Here is a 19,293-nt window from a genome sequence, read left to right on the forward strand (position 1 = left end):
TTTAAAGAGAATAATGTTTGAATATTTTTAGTCATAATTAATTTTGAAAGTAAAATTACTAAAATAGACCTTAAGTCTTTGAATACTTATTTGTTATTATAATTTACTATTTTTTTATATACATAAAAATAAATTAAAATTAAATAGATATATAAACTCATATTCATTGTAAAAAATTAAAATTAACATAAATACACAAATATATTTAAATTAAAAAGTACAAATAAGAAACATATATAAAGTCAATCAAATTCAATAATAAATATAATATTAGTTTTTTTTCTTGTACCGTATAATTTAATCTCGAATATAGTCTCGAATATGATCCATCTCTGATGCAGAAACTATGTTTAGAACTTGGGATTGGTCAAAGCTAGTCTCATTGTGATTATTATAATCTACATCAAGAAATATGTCTTCTTCTTCATAGCGTATAAAATCAAAATCCATTTCAACATTCCTTTATGTATAGTCATTATTGCACAAACTATTGGAACTTGTGTTTCAAATTTGTATTTAGGCATATGACATAAAATTGCAAACCTATTCTTCCACACAACAAAAGTTCTTTCTATTGTGCACCTTAAACTTGAGTGATAAAAATTGAAGACCTGATTATCATTTGCAAATCCAGATTTACGTCTAAAACCAGGGAGATAATAACGTTCACATCTATAAAGACCAAGATACCCCATTGGTGTTGGGTAGCTAACATCCACTAAATAATATTTACCTAATAAAACAATTAAAAAAGTGAATAAACATGATATTTTTATTCAAATTATTAATCATGTATATTATGTCTTTAACTGAGAGAACAAGTAAATATAATAATAAATTTTCAACTATCCAAATAAGTAAAGTCTTAAGAAAATATGAATGTCCAACTATAATATAGTCTATCACGAAGTTAAATAATAATATTTTATAATTTCTTGAATCAATTTAGGTTAAATTGAAAGCTAGCTCCTCCTACCTACTTTGAAGTCACAGTTATTTTGAGGATCGAATATGAAATTATAAAATAACATCCAAACATATTGATATAAAATCAAATCAAGTTTGATCAAAATTATCGTGATTCACAGGTTACACCGTCAAACCAAACATGCTTAGTCAAAATTTGATACCGTGATTCTGTTATATAAGCTTAACTTTTTTTTGCTTTTTAATGATACATTTTTTTGGACACACTTGGCAACACCAAGTGGCGAGTTAACAGAAGATTACTTAATGTTGTGGAGTCCCTCTAGGCTGACGGAGGTAACATTGCAGGTCTGACTGATGATAAAGATGTAAGCATAAACAGTAACAACTTTTGAAGATATCTTTACGTAAGTTCTTTTGACTTGTAGGTTCCTATACCAGAGAGGGGCTACCTTTAGTTCTTTTTTTAAAAAAAAAAAGACGTTACTTCAGTCAAAATGAATAATTTATTCAAAAAATTATTTAGGCACAAATATATAATGAAACTACCGGAACTGAATTGAACCAGCTGGATGAGAAAAAATATAAATAGCTAAAGATTTATTGAGATTTATTTCGTACAATGTAACTACATTACTAATTTATTTGCATCATGTTTCCATTCACAGGGACAACTATACTCATTTACACGTTTCCAATTTTATTAATAGCCACTTTAGCCAGTTTATATTTTCACCTGGAGCAAAAACGTTTTAATCACAATACTACACTATTTTATACCTTGTTTTCTCATCACTTTGAAATTTCACTAATATTTTTAATGCTTGACCAACCAAAAGTATGTTAATTTCTTGTTCTTACCAAGGTAGGCTTCTTAGGATTTGCATCATGGAAAAGACCATTGCTTGGAACTGGTCCTCTTGGGATAATCACTATGACAGAGCTCTCTTTCATTATGATGTTTGTTTTACTATTAATTTGGGTAGTTGATATATGATAGGCTGTGTCTCAGAAACCGGCTTCGAAGGCCAGGACTTCCAAAAGAACAAGGAAGAAGAAGAGAAATTATAGGTAAAAGGGCAATATTATTTCACACCTTGCTTGTTATTTACATAAATACTTGTAGTATTCCTAGTAACAGAATTATGTTCATAGGAATGTTACAAAATAACAGAAATTTGTTATACTTGTCTCCTCTGGACAGACAAGCATCAACCAAGCAAGATTACACTGAGATTGCTCTACCAATTCTACCCTCCACCTTAAACGTAGTCTCTGAGGTATGATGGTTTTGAAATTCTCCTATGGGGCTTTACTTCTTTTTGCACCTTGGTTCCATAAGTATGATGTTGTCGTTTTCTCTGTTTCTGATGCTGTGTTTTCTGCTTTTGGTTCCATATCAATATATATAGACACGGTGATATTTATTCAATGCATTTAAAATTATATTGAAAATTCATAATGCATTCAAATATAGTAATCAAATTATAATGCTTATATATTAATCCAGCTTTGTCTCCTTTAAGAGAAGCTCACGTCCACCTTGTCATGCCCTTTGTATTGTGGTTCAACAGTTCAGCTACAGCCTTTGCATGGAGAAGGAAAAAAGAAACACACCTTCAAGCAATAGTTTCTACACTATGTTCTCACAATTTAGCATGTGTTCTTTTGTCCTTTCTACCTCAGCTGCAATTGTATACACATGTTTAGTTAATGTACACTTGCCTCTTCAAAGTTTCTTTTTTTCCTGCTTGAATTACGTGTTGCGTTATTATTATACGTACCAAGGACCGAATCAGACTTGAATCACAGGGTCCCAAATTATAGAAATTAAAATTTATCTTTTTTGTGGAAAAATTAAAATTTATCTAACAAATATATTAACAAAAAATATGATACAAAAAATTCATAATTGTATTTTTCCAAAATGATAAAAGAATATATTATATAAAACCATAGAGTGCTTGAATCAATTGACAAAAAGATTGTCTCAATTTAATCAATGATCTCAAATTTGAGTCATAGAAATACAATTTCATTAAATAATTGCTTTTAGTGAAAGATATTTGTGGTTTGTGAAAAAATATATATAATATAAAATATATTTAAATAGAAAACAAAAAAATATATTTTATTATAAAAATATTTAAGATTACAAATGTTTCACATGTTACAAAGAATCATTATAGATTTATAACAAGAATTTGTATATACTTTAACCATAATTTTTTTAAAAATATCTTATTGATTATGTTATAAAAACTTACTCGATTAAAATAAATTATGTTAGTAAAATGCAATGACCAAAACAGAAAAAAGAAGAAAAAAAACAAAAAAGAATATAAAAATAGTAATAGAAGAGAATATTTGTTGATATATGTACTTAAAAATTTAAGCAATCAATTTCTTACATAGTTTTGTAAGTTTATCTCATTCACAGATGTTAATAAATTGTCTTTAATATGTAATTATCAAATCAATATAAAGGAAAAACTAATCAAATCATTTGAATACAAATGTAGTCATTTATAGATTTTAAAATAACAAATGGATTATAAAAAGAAAAATAAATGATACTTAAATATCTTATCTAAAATGAAAAAATGCAATTATCTTCTCAATAAAAACCATAAAAAGGGATACAATATTTTGTAAAAAAATATAAAACAAATAAATATCACTTAAAAGTTAAAAATTAACCGCCATAATTTTAAAATGGTAAGGAATTTATTTAATTGCACGTTTAGGATTTCAAAATTACAATTTTCGGTTAAAGTTGCATAAAACACTAGCTCACTTAATCAATTTGTTAGCCTCAGCAAATTCTCTCTAGACTGCACGGATAAGTTATGAATTCTGTATATGTTTGAAGGAATTTATATTGAAAAATAAAAAATAAAAATCTGGAGCCAAGGCCTCCACTGCGCACTTGGGTCAAGTGCAATACATCGAGTAGCATATAAATTTAAATATTTTACCTAAAAATTCACTCTAATTCATGATTACTTGACACAATTTTATGTGTATTGACACCATGTATTAGTATTTTTTATATTTTTCTATTTGAACTCAAAATATTGTTTTATTTGTATTATAAATAAAATTAAAATAATAAATATATAACAATTGAAAAAAATATAAAAAATACTACAATTTAGAAAAGAATCTCATCATTTCTTACAGAGACAATATTTGCCAACTTTCCTTTTTAAAAGCTTTACAGTATTTTTTTTAACCAAACCAATTTAAAATAATATTTTTTAAAAAGTAATAAAAGATAGAGCTTTCTGGAAAGAGTGAAAGACCAAGGCCGTTCTTCTTTCTTGTTTTCTATGCCTCACGTTTCAAAAGCTCTCTCATCTAAATTAACCTTTCTTTCACTTTGGTTACTCTATCCTACGGAAATGATCAAATATCAATTAAAAAACCCACATATATATATATATATATATATATATATATATATATATATATATATATATATATAATTTTATTAATATTTTAATTTTAATTTTTGCTCTCGTATATTTATTAGTATTGGATGGTGATTGGCTATGCAATAGACATTGCTCCATCTGATGTAATTATTTGGTTTTGGATTCATTTGAATAAAATTCCTTTCTTTTAGTTCTTTAAAAGAGTACTGATTCAGAGGAATGTATTAAGAGATTGGAATGCTCGATCTATTTTCATTGAATCCAAAGCAAAATAGAATATCTAAAACCAAACTTGACTAGACAACAAGAATCAGTAGGGCTACTTACAGTGTTGTCTTTTATCAGCCTTGATACCATACAACTCCTCAACTTGATTCCTCTTTCATCCACACGTGTGAGAAAAAACCCATATGTTGTTGCTGCTCTACAAATTGTGTCTCAACAACTTCACTGCCTACTAATCTTTGCTTTTTCCCCAACCGCAATCTCTGAACTACAAATTTTTCTTTTTCTAAAAGGATCAGTTAATCGAATATCCTCCATGCTGCTTTACTCTTTCAATACATGGATTCCGCATTCGTCCCAAGAATCTTCACATACATATGAGTGATAATCGAATATCCTCCATGGTTCCCGACTCTGGCACTCAAACCACTCTGGAATCTTTAGTATTGGTAAACTAAAGTCGACCTCGTGCAGTTCCTGTTAGTCATAAATAATTGATCAAGTTTAGCTAACATTAAAATACTCTGTCAATGACCAAATTGAAAGCATAAAAAACACTACCTGATTCAGTATCATGCCTATGCTTGAGGAAGTCAAAGCTAGGCATCCTAATGCAGAGAATTCTTTCAAGTTTGGAGGAATCCCTCTAATTTCTTGGAGACGATCGCAATAATCCAAAGTAAGGGTAGTTAAAAAGCGGCATTCTTTGATGCATTCGGGAATAACTGTGAATTTACTCCATGATAGATTTAAATTTCTCACGTTTACAAAACATGAGAGAAATAGCGGAAGAAGCTCATCTGACAGTTCCAAAGAAAGAGATTGAATGCTTGAACACACAACTGAGGTCAATTTCAAAACATCGTCAGGCAATAGCTTCCATTGCAAACTGCTAGCTGAAATATCATATAGTTCTGGCATCATGCAGATGTTCGAAATGAGGGTGGCAGCATCAAAGTCCATTAACGGAGCAGTTTCGGGTCCCAGTCTCAACACTTGAAGCCGAGTAAGATTTCGAAATGAAGGTGGGAGTTTTGTTATGGGACATTCAATCAAGTGAAGTTCTGTTATATTTTCCATTTTTCCTAATATTTCAGGAAAACTCTCGAGACTGAAACAATACGAAAGTTCAAGCCATTCGAGAGAGGTCAACTTCAACGGTGGAAAACTCTTAAGCTCTGGGCAAAATTCAGCATCCAAGATTTTAAGCTTTTCCAATAAACCAACTGAATGGTGAATTGTAAATAAATTCGGACACCCTCTAAATGACAAATTTTCCAAATTTGAGAGACAAGATACATCTGGTATCTCTGTTAAACTATCACACTCGTCCAAAATTAAACTTGTCAAATTCACGAGCCTCTGCAATGTAAAAAGGAAATAAAAAAAAGAAGTAAATCAATAAACAAGAAGTGATTATTACTACAAAACGTAAAAAAAAAAAAACACAAATAACCATAAAGTGAACTTATTACAATAGAATATCAATGAAGTGAACTCAATACACTTGCCTTTTCAAATAATGGGGCCAACCCGAGTGATGTAAAGCTACTATCGGGTAACTTGCATATAGCAAGTTGCTTTGGGTTAAAATTATGTGGCCAATCCTGTGAAGGACATCTCCACCATTCCAATACTCTTAAAGTATTAGGAAGATGTTTGGGACCTTTGGAAAAACAATCACTCTTGATAATTAGTGTTTTGAGATTTTTCATCTTCTTGAAGGCATCTCCATCCCATTCTACTTCTTCTCCAAATGAGGAAGAATTCATACATATGATTTCAATCTTTCTAGTCCCCTTTTAACACAAAAATCATGAATCAACCACAATACATGAATATACATTGGGACTTTAACATGCCTATTTAAAGAAATGTACATATTATAAAGCAAAAAATACTTGTGACAAGAGCATGTACTAACTAAAAGAGATAATCCACGTTTAAAGATGAAAGCCAAACCATTCAGTGTATCAATCTTACTTACCTTATTTTCGTGTAAAACTTGATTTATATCCTCATGGGACCATAACCTGCTACGTTTCCCAGGCTCTGTTGGTGATTCTCTTCGGACAATTTCTTTACCCATGTCTTCTATCAAGTCATGTAATCTCATGAGCTTACCCCACCAATGAATGTTTATGAGAGATTTTTTAACCAACACCCCAATATGATATTTCATACAACGACCATAATGAGCATAAAGTATATCTTGGAGCTCTCCCAATTCATAATCTTTGAAGCAACAAGCAATGTCAAGAAAAATACTTTTCTCATCTTCATTCAAAGCATCATAGCTTACTTTAAGTATCATATAGATGCTTTTATCAGGAATTCTTTCATATCCATTTAGAGCAGATTCCCATTCTTCTATACTTTTTTCAAATAAGTTGGAACCTATCACTTCTAAAGCCAACGGAAGGCCTGAAGCATAAGCTACCGCTCGATTCAAAATATCATGGTAACTTGGATCAACTTCTTTTTCCAATTCAAAAGCCTTCTGACTAAGTAATTGAAGAGCATGTTTCTCATTCAACTCTCTCACCTTATATGTTATTTTAACATTGTGAAGTGCTAACAAATGTTCATCTCGAGTGGTGATGATGACTCTACTTCCACCACCAAACCAATCAGGGCTGCCAATAATTGCTTGTAACTGTTTTTGTTCGTCAACATCATCTAGAATCAAAAGAACCTTCTTTTCCTTGAGCTTACGCTTTATTATGTGAATTCCTTCTCTCCAATTTGTTAACTTAATTTTCTTCTCTCCAACTGTTTTAGAAAGAAGGATGCTTTGGAGATGTTGTAATCCCTTTTTGTTGGAAGTTTCTCTCACATTTTCAAGAAAGCAAGAGGCTTCAAAATGGTCAGCAATGGAATTATAGACTGCGACAGCAAGTGTTGTTTTACCCACTCCGCCAAGTCCATGGATCCCCACCATTTGGACGACATCATCAGATCCAACATCCATAAGTGACTTTACTTCTAGCACCGGTGACTCTAGCCCAACCAGGGCATCCGAAACATGTAAAAGATCACGATTAAACTTGTTAGACACCAATTCAACTATCTCCTTAATAAACTTGTATTCATATTTGTCCCTGTTCAATAAAAAAAATTGTTTGAAGTCAGACTAAATACCTCATGTCCATCTGTTGATATGTATGGTGTTTTCTCAAGTTAACAAGTATTTTGATTCTATGTTACAGAATTCGCTCACTTTACCATAAAACCGCGAATTGGTTCGTGCATACCAATTCATGATTGGTTTTCGAACTAGTTCCTTAAAATTTGTAAACAATTCGTGAACAAAAACGATGAGGAAATTTGTATACAGTAACTCAAACAAAATAAATAGTGTACTAGTTTTATACATCCCCAAGGACCAGTTCTTGGTAAGGCCGCGTAATGCGTACCTAAACCCATGTCTCGTACCGGAGCATATTACTATTTATGTGGTTATAATTTGATCTCTTTAAAATTGAACATTAAAGTGTCATTAGACAAGTCAAAATTAAAGAATTTAAAATAAAGTGAGGAAATGATAGCCATGTCTCGTACCCATCATGTTGGAAATGATAGCCAGAAATGTTAGAAACTTGGTGCAGAGCGATCTTCCATGTCTCAAGGTTCTCCATGTTAGTAGAATTCAACTTCTTTTCATGATTAGCCAGTGCTTCTCCAAAACTACCTCTGTGGTGTCGGACATCTGAAGGATCCACTATATAAAAAACTGGCAAAACCAACAGATCATTCTTCCCCTTAGTAAAGTTAAGGATGTGAGTGAGTTCGTTTAAGCAAAAGGAGGAAGATGCGTAGTTTTCAGAGAGCACGATGATGAAAATCTTGGACTTCTCAATTGCTTCCTGAAGTGCTGACGTGATTTGGTCCCCTTTCTGGAGCTCGTCGTCATCAATGAAGGTGTGAATTCCCCTTTCGCGAAGGACATTGTAGAGATTGCCAGTGAAACAATAACGAGTATCTTCCCCTCGGAAGCTGAGGAACACATCGTAAGAGAATGATCGCACAGCCATCAGAATTTTGAATAAAGGTTTGTGTGAGTTTTCGGTCTCCATTCTAATAAAACAAGCAAACTTATATATAGCCTTAATCTTATTGCGTTTCTGTGAAGTTTCATATCTTTTTTTTTTTTTTTTAGTATGACCCTAGGATCTCTACGAAACTTAAAGAGAGTATTCTATGAAGCTTCATATGTTTTTTTCTTTCACTATGGCCCTACGCGTATACTTAATTGGTTTGACAGTGTCGTTGGATGGTTAGGGTGTTGGGTCTCTACGAAACTTAAAATGACTTTTTCATGAAGCTTCACATATTTCTTTAGTAGAAAATGAAGAGTGATGACATTGGGGTGTGGGCTTCTTCTATTAAGCTTCATCATTTTTTATTAAGTTTGTTCAGATCGATACGTCAAGATGACACATGATTGTGAAATAATCATTAAAACATACATCGAATCTTCTAAATTCAATTCTATATTAAAATATCACATATTTATAATTATGAAGAAGAAAATACTCATATCAAAATTATCATTTGAGTTATAAATACTCATAGAAATAAAATCTAATTTGATTAATTCAAATATACATACCTAGCTACGCATACACAATATTATTTCATTTTCGTTGTTTATTTCTAAAATAGTCAATTGTTAAGCCTTTTTTTATTTATTTATTAAGCTTCTGTGGAGGATAAATACAAGAACACAAATTCTCTGATCTTCATATTATTTTTCTAAGGTAATTTTTGTCCCTTTTAATTTTCTTTGATTTTTTTCTTATATATATTTTTTATTTAGTTTTTATGAAGGGTAAATACAAGTTACAAACGCGAATTTATATTTTCCACTGTGGTGGATTAACAGTGCTTGTATCGAACATGGTTTATTTGTCATGCTTAGAACATGAAATAGCCAAGTCAACATGAAAATTATCAGCACATTGCGAATGCATCATCACTATTTCTCATTTTGTCTTAATTTTTAGCGGAGACAATATAATACAATTTTCCTTCAGAGTCGTAAAATTTTAAAATAAAACCATTTGTGATATTCTTGATCTAGGCCAAAAATAGTGACTATTTTTCATGATAACAGCTTTGAAAAATAATTTAATAGAAATGCTAAAGGGTAAAGACTTATTCTTATAGGGTATACGAAAGAAAGTCGTGCACTGCATGTGTTGTTTAAAGGAGAGGGGAGAGATTTTATTCATTGGCAGGAGAAGAATTCTAATAGAGGGGGCTAAGACTTGTTTAATTCATGAGAAGAAAATATGAAACAATATGGTAAATAATCAGTTTTTTATATAAAAAAATATTTTAAGTTGACAGACAAGAAAAAAATTATTTATTGCTCTTGAGGAACTTGATCTCTCCTTTTATATATACAGGGAACACTTTGCTTTGGACACAGGACGTATAAGCAGCTGGAGTTGTAAAAAGTTAAATTTTGTTAAAAGCATTTCTTGTTCGTTGAGCAGTTGTGCCACTTTGCCTCCACAAATGAACAAGGATATATAGATTATTTTTTACTGATTCGATCTTCAAACGTTCATATATCATAAATATTCTATAGGTATAAAAAAAAAAACAATTACGAAATCACACAATCTACATGAACTGGTATTAGTTGTTCAGATTAATTTACACAAAGTCGCGGTTAGAAAGCAAGACCAATTCATTAACATTTTTATAGAACTATTTGCCTCGTTCAAACTTAAATTTTCTACTCACCAATTATTAAATTGTGTCAATGCATCATTTTGCAGACATTACAATTTTAAAAGATGGATATACTATTAGAGTGTGTTTTATAAAGAATTTTAATTAAAAAAAGTAATTTAATAAAAAAATTAAATTATTTTAATCTAAAACTCAATGTTTGGATGTTTTTCTATAAAGAATTTAAATTTTTGGAATTTTAAAACAGAATTTTAAACCACTAAAATTGTGAAATTTTAATTTTCTCATAAAAGATGAAAAATTGAAATTCTCTTTTTATAACTTTTATCTTCTCTTTTACATGAAAATTTCCAAAATCTCATTTTGCAGCAGAGATGCTCAACGATGATGAAGGCCTGAATCATGTTTTATGTCGTTGATTGAATGTCATGGTCAGGGTGTGGTGGTGTATGCAGTGTCTCGATTTTCCTACGACTTTTCATGTCACATAAGTATTCTTCTCCTTGAAAGCATCCTAACCATATTTTCTCTTCTCTTTGCATTCATTTTCTTCTACCCTCATAATTTTAATTTTTTTGTCCAAACACAATTTTAAAAATAAAAGAATTTCAATTGAAATATTTAAAATTTTTAAAATCCTTTGGTGCGATAGCCGAGAGACAAATTTGACTGAGAAAATCAAATTGGCATAAAAAAAATGTCGTTTTCAAATATTAGCGGGGAGAGAGAGCTTTTTATCCACCTTCGTGGAAGAGGAAACTTAGTACTTAACAACTTAATAATTGGACAAAATTTTTATAATTGTGGGTACGGCAGAATAGAAATAGTCAACAAAAGTTGCAAAAACTGAATGGTTCCAAATCACACGGTGCAGTAACCATTATTAGTAAATAATTGAGAAACACATGAAGGACCAAAGTCTACTACATAACCAAACTTGACCCCAAAGATGCATATCTAAAGCCCCACACTATGTTGTGCTATCCTCCAATTTATCTCATCTATAATCCCCAGCAACCCTTTTCCTCCACCTCTTTAATTACACTCAATATATCAACAAAGATTCAAAATCTTGTCTTTCACACACAACAAGATCCAACCTTTAGATCAATGACTACTTGGAGGGGGTATGAAATATTAGGTAAAGAATCTGCCACTACTGCACTTTAGCATGAGGGGTTCAAGAGGAGCACTAGTTTGCCTTCTCATGGATCCAATTCTTCAAGAAAAATGGCTCTGGATTCCAACTATGGGGACATCAATCAAAAGAGAAACCCCACAAAGAAGGTCAGTGATAATAATAGGGATAAGAAGAGTCACCCACTTCTAAGCTTCTTGGCTCTTCGATGGAAAAAGAAAACAACAGCAAGGTCTGAATTTGCAAGGTATCTTGAGTATCTCAAGGAAGGAGGCATGCATGTGGGATTTGAATTCCAATAAACCTGTGATGTATTACAAATCATCATAGCTATAGCTTGCTTTGGGTTTGAATGCAAAATTTGTTGGTATAAGAATTTATATAGTACTACTATTTGATTCTTAATTATGTCAAATTACTTTGACAAGATGTAGAGTATGGTTACTTTTACTATCAATTAATCATTCATTTGAATCATGCATTTGCAAACATCAAAAAGTTCATCGGCCTGTTTTCGATAGGTTCTAGTAATATAAAGAGACTACAAGGAAAATGACTTTTACCTACAGTTAAAATCTATCACTAGAAGTCCAAAATCTGTAGATAGATGTATAAAGGACTTTGTCCTACAGACGTTTTTTATGTCAACTTTGAGGGGGTATATAGTGACAACTAATAGTCTGTCACTATAGGCTTTACCTACGGATATATTTTTACCTACAGTCAAATTTAACTATCACTATGTGTAGGTAAAAAATATTAATTTATACATATAATCTCTAACTGTAGGTAAAAGTCAGTTTACTTGTACCTACGGTCTTCTGTAGGTAAATGTTATATAATAATAATAAAACTAGTTCCTAATTACACTCTTTGTTGATTATAATTTTTAATTAAATATACATGAACTTGTTACTATGCTGCACAAAGTTAGAGATCTGCTGCAACATGGCCTTTGAAAAGTTACAACAACCTGCTACATACAATTAAATTTTTGTTAGCCTAATTTGTGATTATACACTTTAATTAATTAAAATTCACAAACTAGAAAAAGAGATATAGTTCTCATAATACCAACTAATTCATCTCAAGGAAAAGAGTAAAAAGAAAATGAACAAAAACATGAAACTTTGAAGGTATGAGGAGTTAAGTTCAAGAAGAAAGGTACCTGTAAAGAGGAATTGCATTGTGGAGTTAGTGTATTTTATAAATTCTATATGATTTCTATAGGTTTTCATAATGGAGGAGAGGTTTGCAAAGATGCAAAAGAGAGTGATTTATTCTGTAAAAGGGAAAGAAAACTATCAGTCTACAGCATCCATTTCTCCTTTGCCTTTGGCTTTATACATTTAGGTAAGAGTTAGGACTATCATGTATAACACAGAAGAAAAGACACATCAAATCTGCTCTTACTGGTTACTACAAATTACATAAATGTTTGGTTTCTTGGAAGAAAATATGTAAACTAGTGGAAGAAAACATACCTTTGGAAGATATGAAAAGTGGTCCACTCTTGAAAATCTGCAAGATATGAAATTACAGGAAATTAATTTAGGTATCAGAGGGGCATGGAAACTTTCGCTTCAAACTAGATAAATTTTATAGTATTTTTTTCTTCCCAAATTTGCAAGCCTCTCATCACCTGGGTAAGGACAATTATGATATGCTCAAACAAAATTCCATGTCTGCAAAGGACAACAATTACCATATTGCCGCTTCCACCTTGAGAACGTAGATTTTGCTCTTGTGGCCCAAACACTAATAAAAAAATTGGCTTTAGATCTCTAAAAATATCATAAAACCATCATAATTATATAAATCCTGTTGACCAATAAATGCTACAACCATGGTCCTAATATTAAATATTAAAATATATTTATTTTATTTAATTAACATTTTTTATTAAAATTAAGCAAAAGTATAACATTGTCTCAGTTTGCTCAATAGTAGTTATATGGTACACCTGAAAATCAATTTATATTAATTAACAAAACAAAAAAATTCACACATTACAAATAAATAAGCTAATAGTAAATTTAATATAGTATGTATAAAACTGTTATGTTATATTAATTTATAATTATTAAGTTATATAAATATCATAAATTTTAGTTATATAACAAATAAATAAATAAGCTAATAGAGGCTGAATAAATCTAGTTGGTGAGCTGTTGATCTAGTTTGTCCACTCCTAACAATGCAAATCAACGGTGAGCTATTGATCTAGTTTCTTAAATAATAGTATTATAATGGGAACACACATAAATAAACAATGATTCTTATACTGTGATATCTGTTATATTACATGATTAAAATTTTATATTACACGATTCAATATTTTGTGCTGAAAATTGTTATATTACATGTATAAAATTTTATCCATATTATTGTCAAATAAACAAAAATATTCATATTGTATATGATTTCAATTAATTACTAGGTATAAATTGCATAACCTATAGTATAATTTTAGAAAAAAATATAATTGATGAATTGTGATTGAATATTAATATAAAATAGTTCTAATTATCATAAAAAATTATATAAGTTATGATTTGTGGTTAAATAATAGTTATTTTATTAAAAAAATTGAATGTAAAAAAAATTAGAACAAGTCAGGCACTTTCATTTAACAAACTACAAACTACGCACTAGACTCGCTTATGGAGAATGTTTGGTACCTACATTATATAAAAATGAATATGAATATGGAAACAGCCTTACAACCAATAGAGTTTTAAAAGTATTTTCAAACATACACTTACTTTTGGGAAGCAAAACAATCACCTCAGGAAAGAAGCGAGAGAAACCAAACTTAGTCAACAAGAGGACATGCTCCATGATTAAAATTGTTGCAAGTCCAGGCTCTATTTTCCATTTTCCCTCCTCATCATATAGCCATGCTAAAATAGCACAGTTGGTGCATATAGACATCAGTATAAGAAACTACAAAATGAAAAAATGTTCTCAAATTAGAGTTGTATACAAATCAAGTGTATAATTCATGGTGTAGAAATCTTTCATATAGTTGGTTATTTGGTGAACATGTTTTCCAATTTATAATTAATATGAAGTGGATTATCAAAAATAATTGACAAGCACCTTCCAAAGTCTGTATATATAAATAAATACCTGAAATATGTTAAGCCAGACTCCTACTGTTGCAGCGGCACGAGGAACATGCCGCCTCAAAATTACTAGCAGCTTCAATGCATCTGTCCTGATCTCCATAAGGTTGTTCTGATCAAGTAAGTTGTCAACGATGTAATATTTTATAAAAGCCCAAAATGAATTAAAGAGCATTTATAGCAATAGTGAAAGCAAGTGCAAAAAAGGGAGGTAGATAAAAGCATTTATACCACAGCAGCAAAAGCAAATGCAGGTGGGAATGCGCAAGCAAACATCAAAATCATTCCAAACTGCAATGCCAATTCTAAGAAATCTGCAAAACAGGTTAGGACAATGTCAGTCTTGGGACGCTTCTCAAACATGATGAGAAATCAAGCCTTTTTAGTTTAGAATGCCACACACATATGTATATCTAAATGCAACTACTTATATTCCATATGTTCAAGAATTAATTAAAAATCATATACAATTTAAAAGTATAATGAATTTGGAAGTACCATCAAATAGCCCATCTTCAAGCTCCTCACCAATGCTAGCAGAGTAAGAGGGGCTTCAGGTATTCTTTTTGTACTCTAGAAGTAAATTGGAACTTTTCTCTTGCTTCTCCTTTCTCATTCTTCTTGTGTCTTGAGAAATAAAAGATAAATTAGCTATTGTATATTGGTAACAGGTAACATGGTTAACAAAATAAACCCAGCATAGTCCATGTCCAAGGGATGAAAAGGCTTACCGAACCCTGTACTTTTTATAGCTATACCTGAGATAAGGCAATGAATTTTCTACCAAGTTTTCCAACACCTGGAAAGATGTTTTCTTTTACTCCACTATTTTAAAGGAAAAGCCCCAAACTAAAGAAAGGGAGAAAAGTAGAAAAGTAACGGGTAAAGGAGAATGGAATAAATTAGCAGTAAATAATACACATTTACATAGCAGTAGGTGACTCAGTGAGAATAGATAATATAAAAAAAAGGAATCTTTGGAAAAGGATTAGCAAAACCAAGAGTAGCACACCATGAAAGCCAAAAGAGCCAATAATGTCTTCAAATCCACATCTCCTAGAACAAAGGTGATCTTTGGTGTGCTTGAATTTGTGTTATCCCTAGAGTGGAAGCATATATAGCAATTTCCTTAGGCAACACAAAGATGCCACCAAAAATTGAGCTCAAGCTGCTTGTTCAGTGAATTCCAAAGATAAAGTTATTCATGAACCTTATGTGGTAATAACTAATGAACAAACACATCAGTAAAACACATGGATAGTTAAGATTGAAGCAACAAAAGAAATTTGTGATAACTGATGATGACTAAGTTAATTTAAAAAAAAAATGCAAAACTTTCATGAAATTTGGGTTCCGGAAAACATTAATGTTATCATATAACCGTGATTCAACTTACAGTCCTCATCCACTTGTCTGCAAGTCCCTTTGCTTAGCACTTTCTGTTTAGTAAGCCTAAAACAAAAAACTTACAACTTTAATGCATAGCCCATTACAGACCCACATGTTACTTGTCCTACTCCAATAGAAATTCTAAAAATCAATATAACCCAAATAGCAGATAATCTCATAACATAACAATCCCTTCTACAAATTCATGGCAGAACTCAATTTTGCTATTCTAAAGCCTTCATTAGGATTTTCCAATTTTGGATGACAAAACTGTATCCCAATATATACCATTTTAGCATCCAGTACCTTCTAGTTACCTAGAGAAACAAGTCAGTTTGAATCTTCAGCATCATATCATAAGATTACACAAAATAAATTATAGAGCAATCTGAAACTAATACTGAGGTCTAAATTACACAGACACACATAGGTTATTAATATAATTATGTTCAAGCCAAGTTATTCTATTTACTTTATCTCCCCTGAGCTTTGACATTATCATTTAGTGGGATCATATCACCAGCCAATCTCTCTCTCTCTCTCTTGAGTTTAATATTATCACTTAGACACTTGTCAGGGACTTTATCTAGTTGAAGGTAAAAATACATTTAAATTTCAAATGATCTAACACTCAACCTGAAATTTAATTAAGGCCTACAGAGTACAGACAATTTCATTTTACCTTTTTAGAGTATAGAAGTTCTTCACACATAATCATAAAATGAAACGAGAAACCATGAACAAACAAGGAAGAAAACAGAATGCAACACCGTTTTAAATAGGCAGATCCCTCCCTCACTTCTTAACATGTAAATTTCTATAATATTTTGTTCCACTTTCAATACAATAGTTTGACTGCATAATAGAATTCATAGTTGACCATTTAATAAAATAAATAGAAAAATAATCAACACTTTTTGATATCTTACCAACATGTCATGTCGTAACAGCCTTGAGTAAGCTCAATCATTCTACAACACTTTTTGATATCAATCATTCTAGGAAGCCTCATTAATTCCTTGTGCATCCCATTTAGACTAGCATTGTTTAAGCCTTTTTCAGGTTGCACTGCTTTCTTTGTTGTGCTCACCTAATAATGTATTACAATTATTCACAAGCACCATACAGACAAAAAAATAGAGAGAGAGAGAGAGAGAGAGAGAGAGAGAGAGAGAGAGAGAGAGAGAGAGAGAGAAGGGATTGTTATGTTATGAGGAAGTGGACCAGTGATTCTCCTAACTCTTACTCAAGTTCTACATGTTATAGATACCTGGGTGCGAGTATCACTGGTCCACTTCCTCTGGTTTTTAACCTCCACTTCATCAATGCCATACAAAGAAGGATCTTTAGAGGCTATAAAAATTGCTTTGTCCAATTCATCCACCTTTATATCAAAAGAATTATATTTCAATAGTTTGAATAGGTTGCATTGTAGAAGGAAAAACCATAGTTAAGATGTGTGCGCATTTAGAAGAATTAGTTATTAGATATTAGATGATACGAACAATCTTAGAATATGTTTGCGCATTTAAAACATACCTAGAAACTAAAAATTCAATAACATATAATGAGTCGGAAATGTAATTAGGAGAAGTTGGCTAGCCTGTAAATCCATCTCTGCTTGCACTATGCTCCATCCCATTCTGGGAACCAAGAACAGCATGAAAGTCAATTATGCATTTAATATCATATTCCCTGCAACATGATAATTAGGCATATTTTTTGTTAGAAGGAAAAACAAAGTTCCAATTGTGCTATAAACCTTGAAGATAATGCTGCAAAATCAAAAACTATTGTGCCCGTGAAAATGCATTATCTAGAGCTTCAAGACTTCCTCCAATAAATGGACTCGGAGCATCAGGATTATAAGCAATCCACCACCCAACTGGTATCCTCACAGTATTTATTCCATGTTTATATAGAAATTTGAAATCCTCTATGGTGATAAAGCTATTTCTATGTCTTTTCAGTTACAACAATGAATAGGGAACACATTTGTATGTATTATTATGTATGTGATGGCGTTCATGGATGCAAAAGATTTGCACAAACAAAATATATATAAGTTTCATGAAAGGAAGTTACAGAAAAATATATGGAGACTTATTCCTATTCATCAAATGAATGACAAACTAAGTTGAATTCGCGTTCTTTCACACTTGGCTTGTTACAACCATTTTTACTCACAAATTTCATACTCACGCAAAAAAATATAGCCCATACTGCTGCAACATGAGGACTTGACTAGTAGGGCCGTACTCCACTATCAAATTCTCGAGGATTTTGGCTTGCCACATACTACTGCAACATTAGCGCTTCCTCCTCTGCCTGTACAGATATAATAATGCATGCACACACACACAAAGTGAAAATAAAAATAAAGTTGAAACTAGAAATAAATACAGAAATTCACTCCATTTCCAAAATCGATTATACCGAACACAAATTCTTAGGTGAAACACTGAAACCTGCAAGAGTCTGGCCAATTCCTCATCGGATTTCAACAAATCGGCAGCGCTTGGTTCCGGTTCGGAGTCGTTGACCGAGACTAGTCGTAGTTTGTCAGAAATGGCGACGAGATCAGAGTCATTGACCACTGGAGTATCTTGTTCGGCTCCGAAAATCTATGCAAAATTTAAGAAGAGAATCAGAGTCTAGGAAATAAATATATGAAAATTTAGGAGAGGAATTGAAACCTTTTGTTGATGAGGTGGAACGGAAGAGAGGGAATAGAGCTGGAATTGAAAAACCTGCAATAGCGGAAGAATGAATGAATTGGAAAATGAATAGGGAGAAAGATGAGTTATGGAGAAAGAGGCGCACTTCGAAGCCGTCGTCTGTGTCGTAATGGAGATCAAGAAATACCTTTGAAATACCTTTAAAAAATTTCTATAGAAGTTAATCTTTTTATTCATGTCATGGTTTTAAATTGCTGGTGAGTTAGAAAACTTTTATATTACAAAAAAAATATGGTTGTGGTTGTATTGTAATGTGTCAAAAGACATTTAATGTGTCAAGAAAAATATTATCATATAAATTTTTTATAAAAAATAATTTTTTTATATAATAAGAATAGTTTTATCTACACCAAGTAGTTGTATGTATAAGTTTTTTGAAATTTTACCTACACTCACCATTTATATGTAGAAGTCTTTATGATTTTACTTACATTAATTGAGTGTAGGTATATGTTTTTTTTGGAATTTTACCCACACCAAATGACTACAGGTGCAAGGAGATTTTACATACACTCACTATTTGTAGGTTGATTTTTTTTTTTATTGAGTTTTTCTTACACCAAACAATTAAGGTATATGTCTTTGATTTTACCTACCATAAGTATTTG

General features: G+C 31.3%; 2 protein-coding genes, 1 non-coding gene and 1 pseudogene across 17 annotated transcripts in view; 2 read left to right on the plus strand and 2 right to left on the minus strand.

Annotated features, from left to right (window-relative positions):
• LOC100795233 (TMV resistance protein N) overlaps positions 1–8,867 on the minus strand; it is a 93,516-nt gene extending 84,649 nt beyond the window's left edge. Inside the window, exons 1-6 of one of the 7 annotated variants that reach the window (XR_005888908.1) lie at positions 8,151–8,677; positions 6,577–7,690; positions 6,101–6,388; positions 5,151–5,951; positions 4,692–5,066; positions 1,996–2,309 (exon numbers count right to left, since the gene is read on the minus strand). Coding sequence is in view for 4 of the 7 variants with exons in the window: in NM_001371839.1 (NP_001358768.1) it covers positions 4,914–5,066; positions 5,151–5,951; positions 6,101–6,388; positions 6,577–7,690; positions 8,151–8,623 (2,829 nt within the window). In the remaining 3 variants the exon portion in view is untranslated. Of the gene's footprint in view, positions 1–1,995; positions 2,614–4,593; positions 5,067–5,150; positions 5,952–6,100; positions 6,389–6,576; positions 7,691–8,150 lie in introns of those variants that run through there. The other 6 variants (XR_005888909.1, XR_005888910.1, NM_001371839.1 and 3 more) reach the window with 6 other exon arrangements.
• On the plus strand, positions 7,377–7,489 carry MIR5668 (microRNA MIR5668). Its single transcript, NR_048904.1, has one exon. It is a non-coding gene; the product is annotated as a microRNA MIR5668 (primary transcript).
• Positions 8,868–11,143: 2,276 nt separating the features above from the next.
• On the minus strand, positions 11,144–18,876 carry LOC121173726 (anoctamin-like protein At1g73020). 9 transcript variants are annotated; one of them, XR_005889043.1, is made up of 13 exons: positions 18,771–18,876; positions 18,644–18,697; positions 16,877–18,571; positions 15,955–16,010; positions 15,571–15,726; positions 15,057–15,357; positions 14,790–14,872; positions 14,563–14,670; positions 14,218–14,376; positions 13,136–13,188; positions 12,915–12,951; positions 12,599–12,712; positions 11,869–12,403 (listed from the first exon to the last, which is right to left on the minus strand). XR_005889043.1 is itself a non-coding variant. In XM_041010503.1 (11 exons), exons 5-10 carry the CDS (start codon positions 14,841–14,843, stop codon positions 12,708–12,710), a joined length of 438 nt encoding a protein of 145 aa, XP_040866437.1. In that variant the 5' UTR covers positions 14,844–14,872; positions 15,057–15,185; positions 15,290–15,357; positions 15,571–16,010; positions 16,877–17,037; the 3' UTR covers positions 11,144–11,734; positions 12,599–12,707. The 9 variants fall into 9 exon arrangements, 3 of the variants coding, with proteins under 3 accessions (XP_040866437.1, XP_040866436.1, XP_040866435.1); XR_005889041.1 differs by having other exon boundaries at positions 14,196–14,376; XR_005889040.1 differs by having other exon boundaries at positions 13,073–13,188; positions 14,196–14,376.
• Positions 11,265–11,760, plus strand: LOC112999805 (uncharacterized; annotated as a pseudogene).
• Positions 18,877–19,293: the final 417 nt, after the last annotated feature.

Source organism: Glycine max, chromosome 16 (genome assembly GCF_000004515.6).
Source record: "Glycine max cultivar Williams 82 chromosome 16, Glycine_max_v4.0, whole genome shotgun sequence".
NCBI classification, from domain to species: Eukaryota; Viridiplantae; Streptophyta; class Magnoliopsida; order Fabales; family Fabaceae; genus Glycine; species Glycine max.

What these genes read in the sequence shown, in the direction of transcription:
- LOC121173726 (XM_041010501.1), bottom strand. Translation starts at nt 14,843, where the DNA reads ATGATTTTGATGTTTGCTTGCGCATTCCCACCTGCATTTGCTTTTGCT. An exon ending in CATTTGCTTTTGCTGCTGTG is followed by an intron (nt 14,671 to 14,789) that starts GTATAAATGCTT and finishes TTACTTGATCAG; the next exon opens with AACAACCTTATGGAGATCAG. An exon ending in TCTGGCTTAACATATTTCAG is followed by an intron (nt 14,377 to 14,562) that starts GTATTTATTTAT and finishes TTCATTTTGTAG; the next exon opens with TTTCTTATACTGATGTCTAT.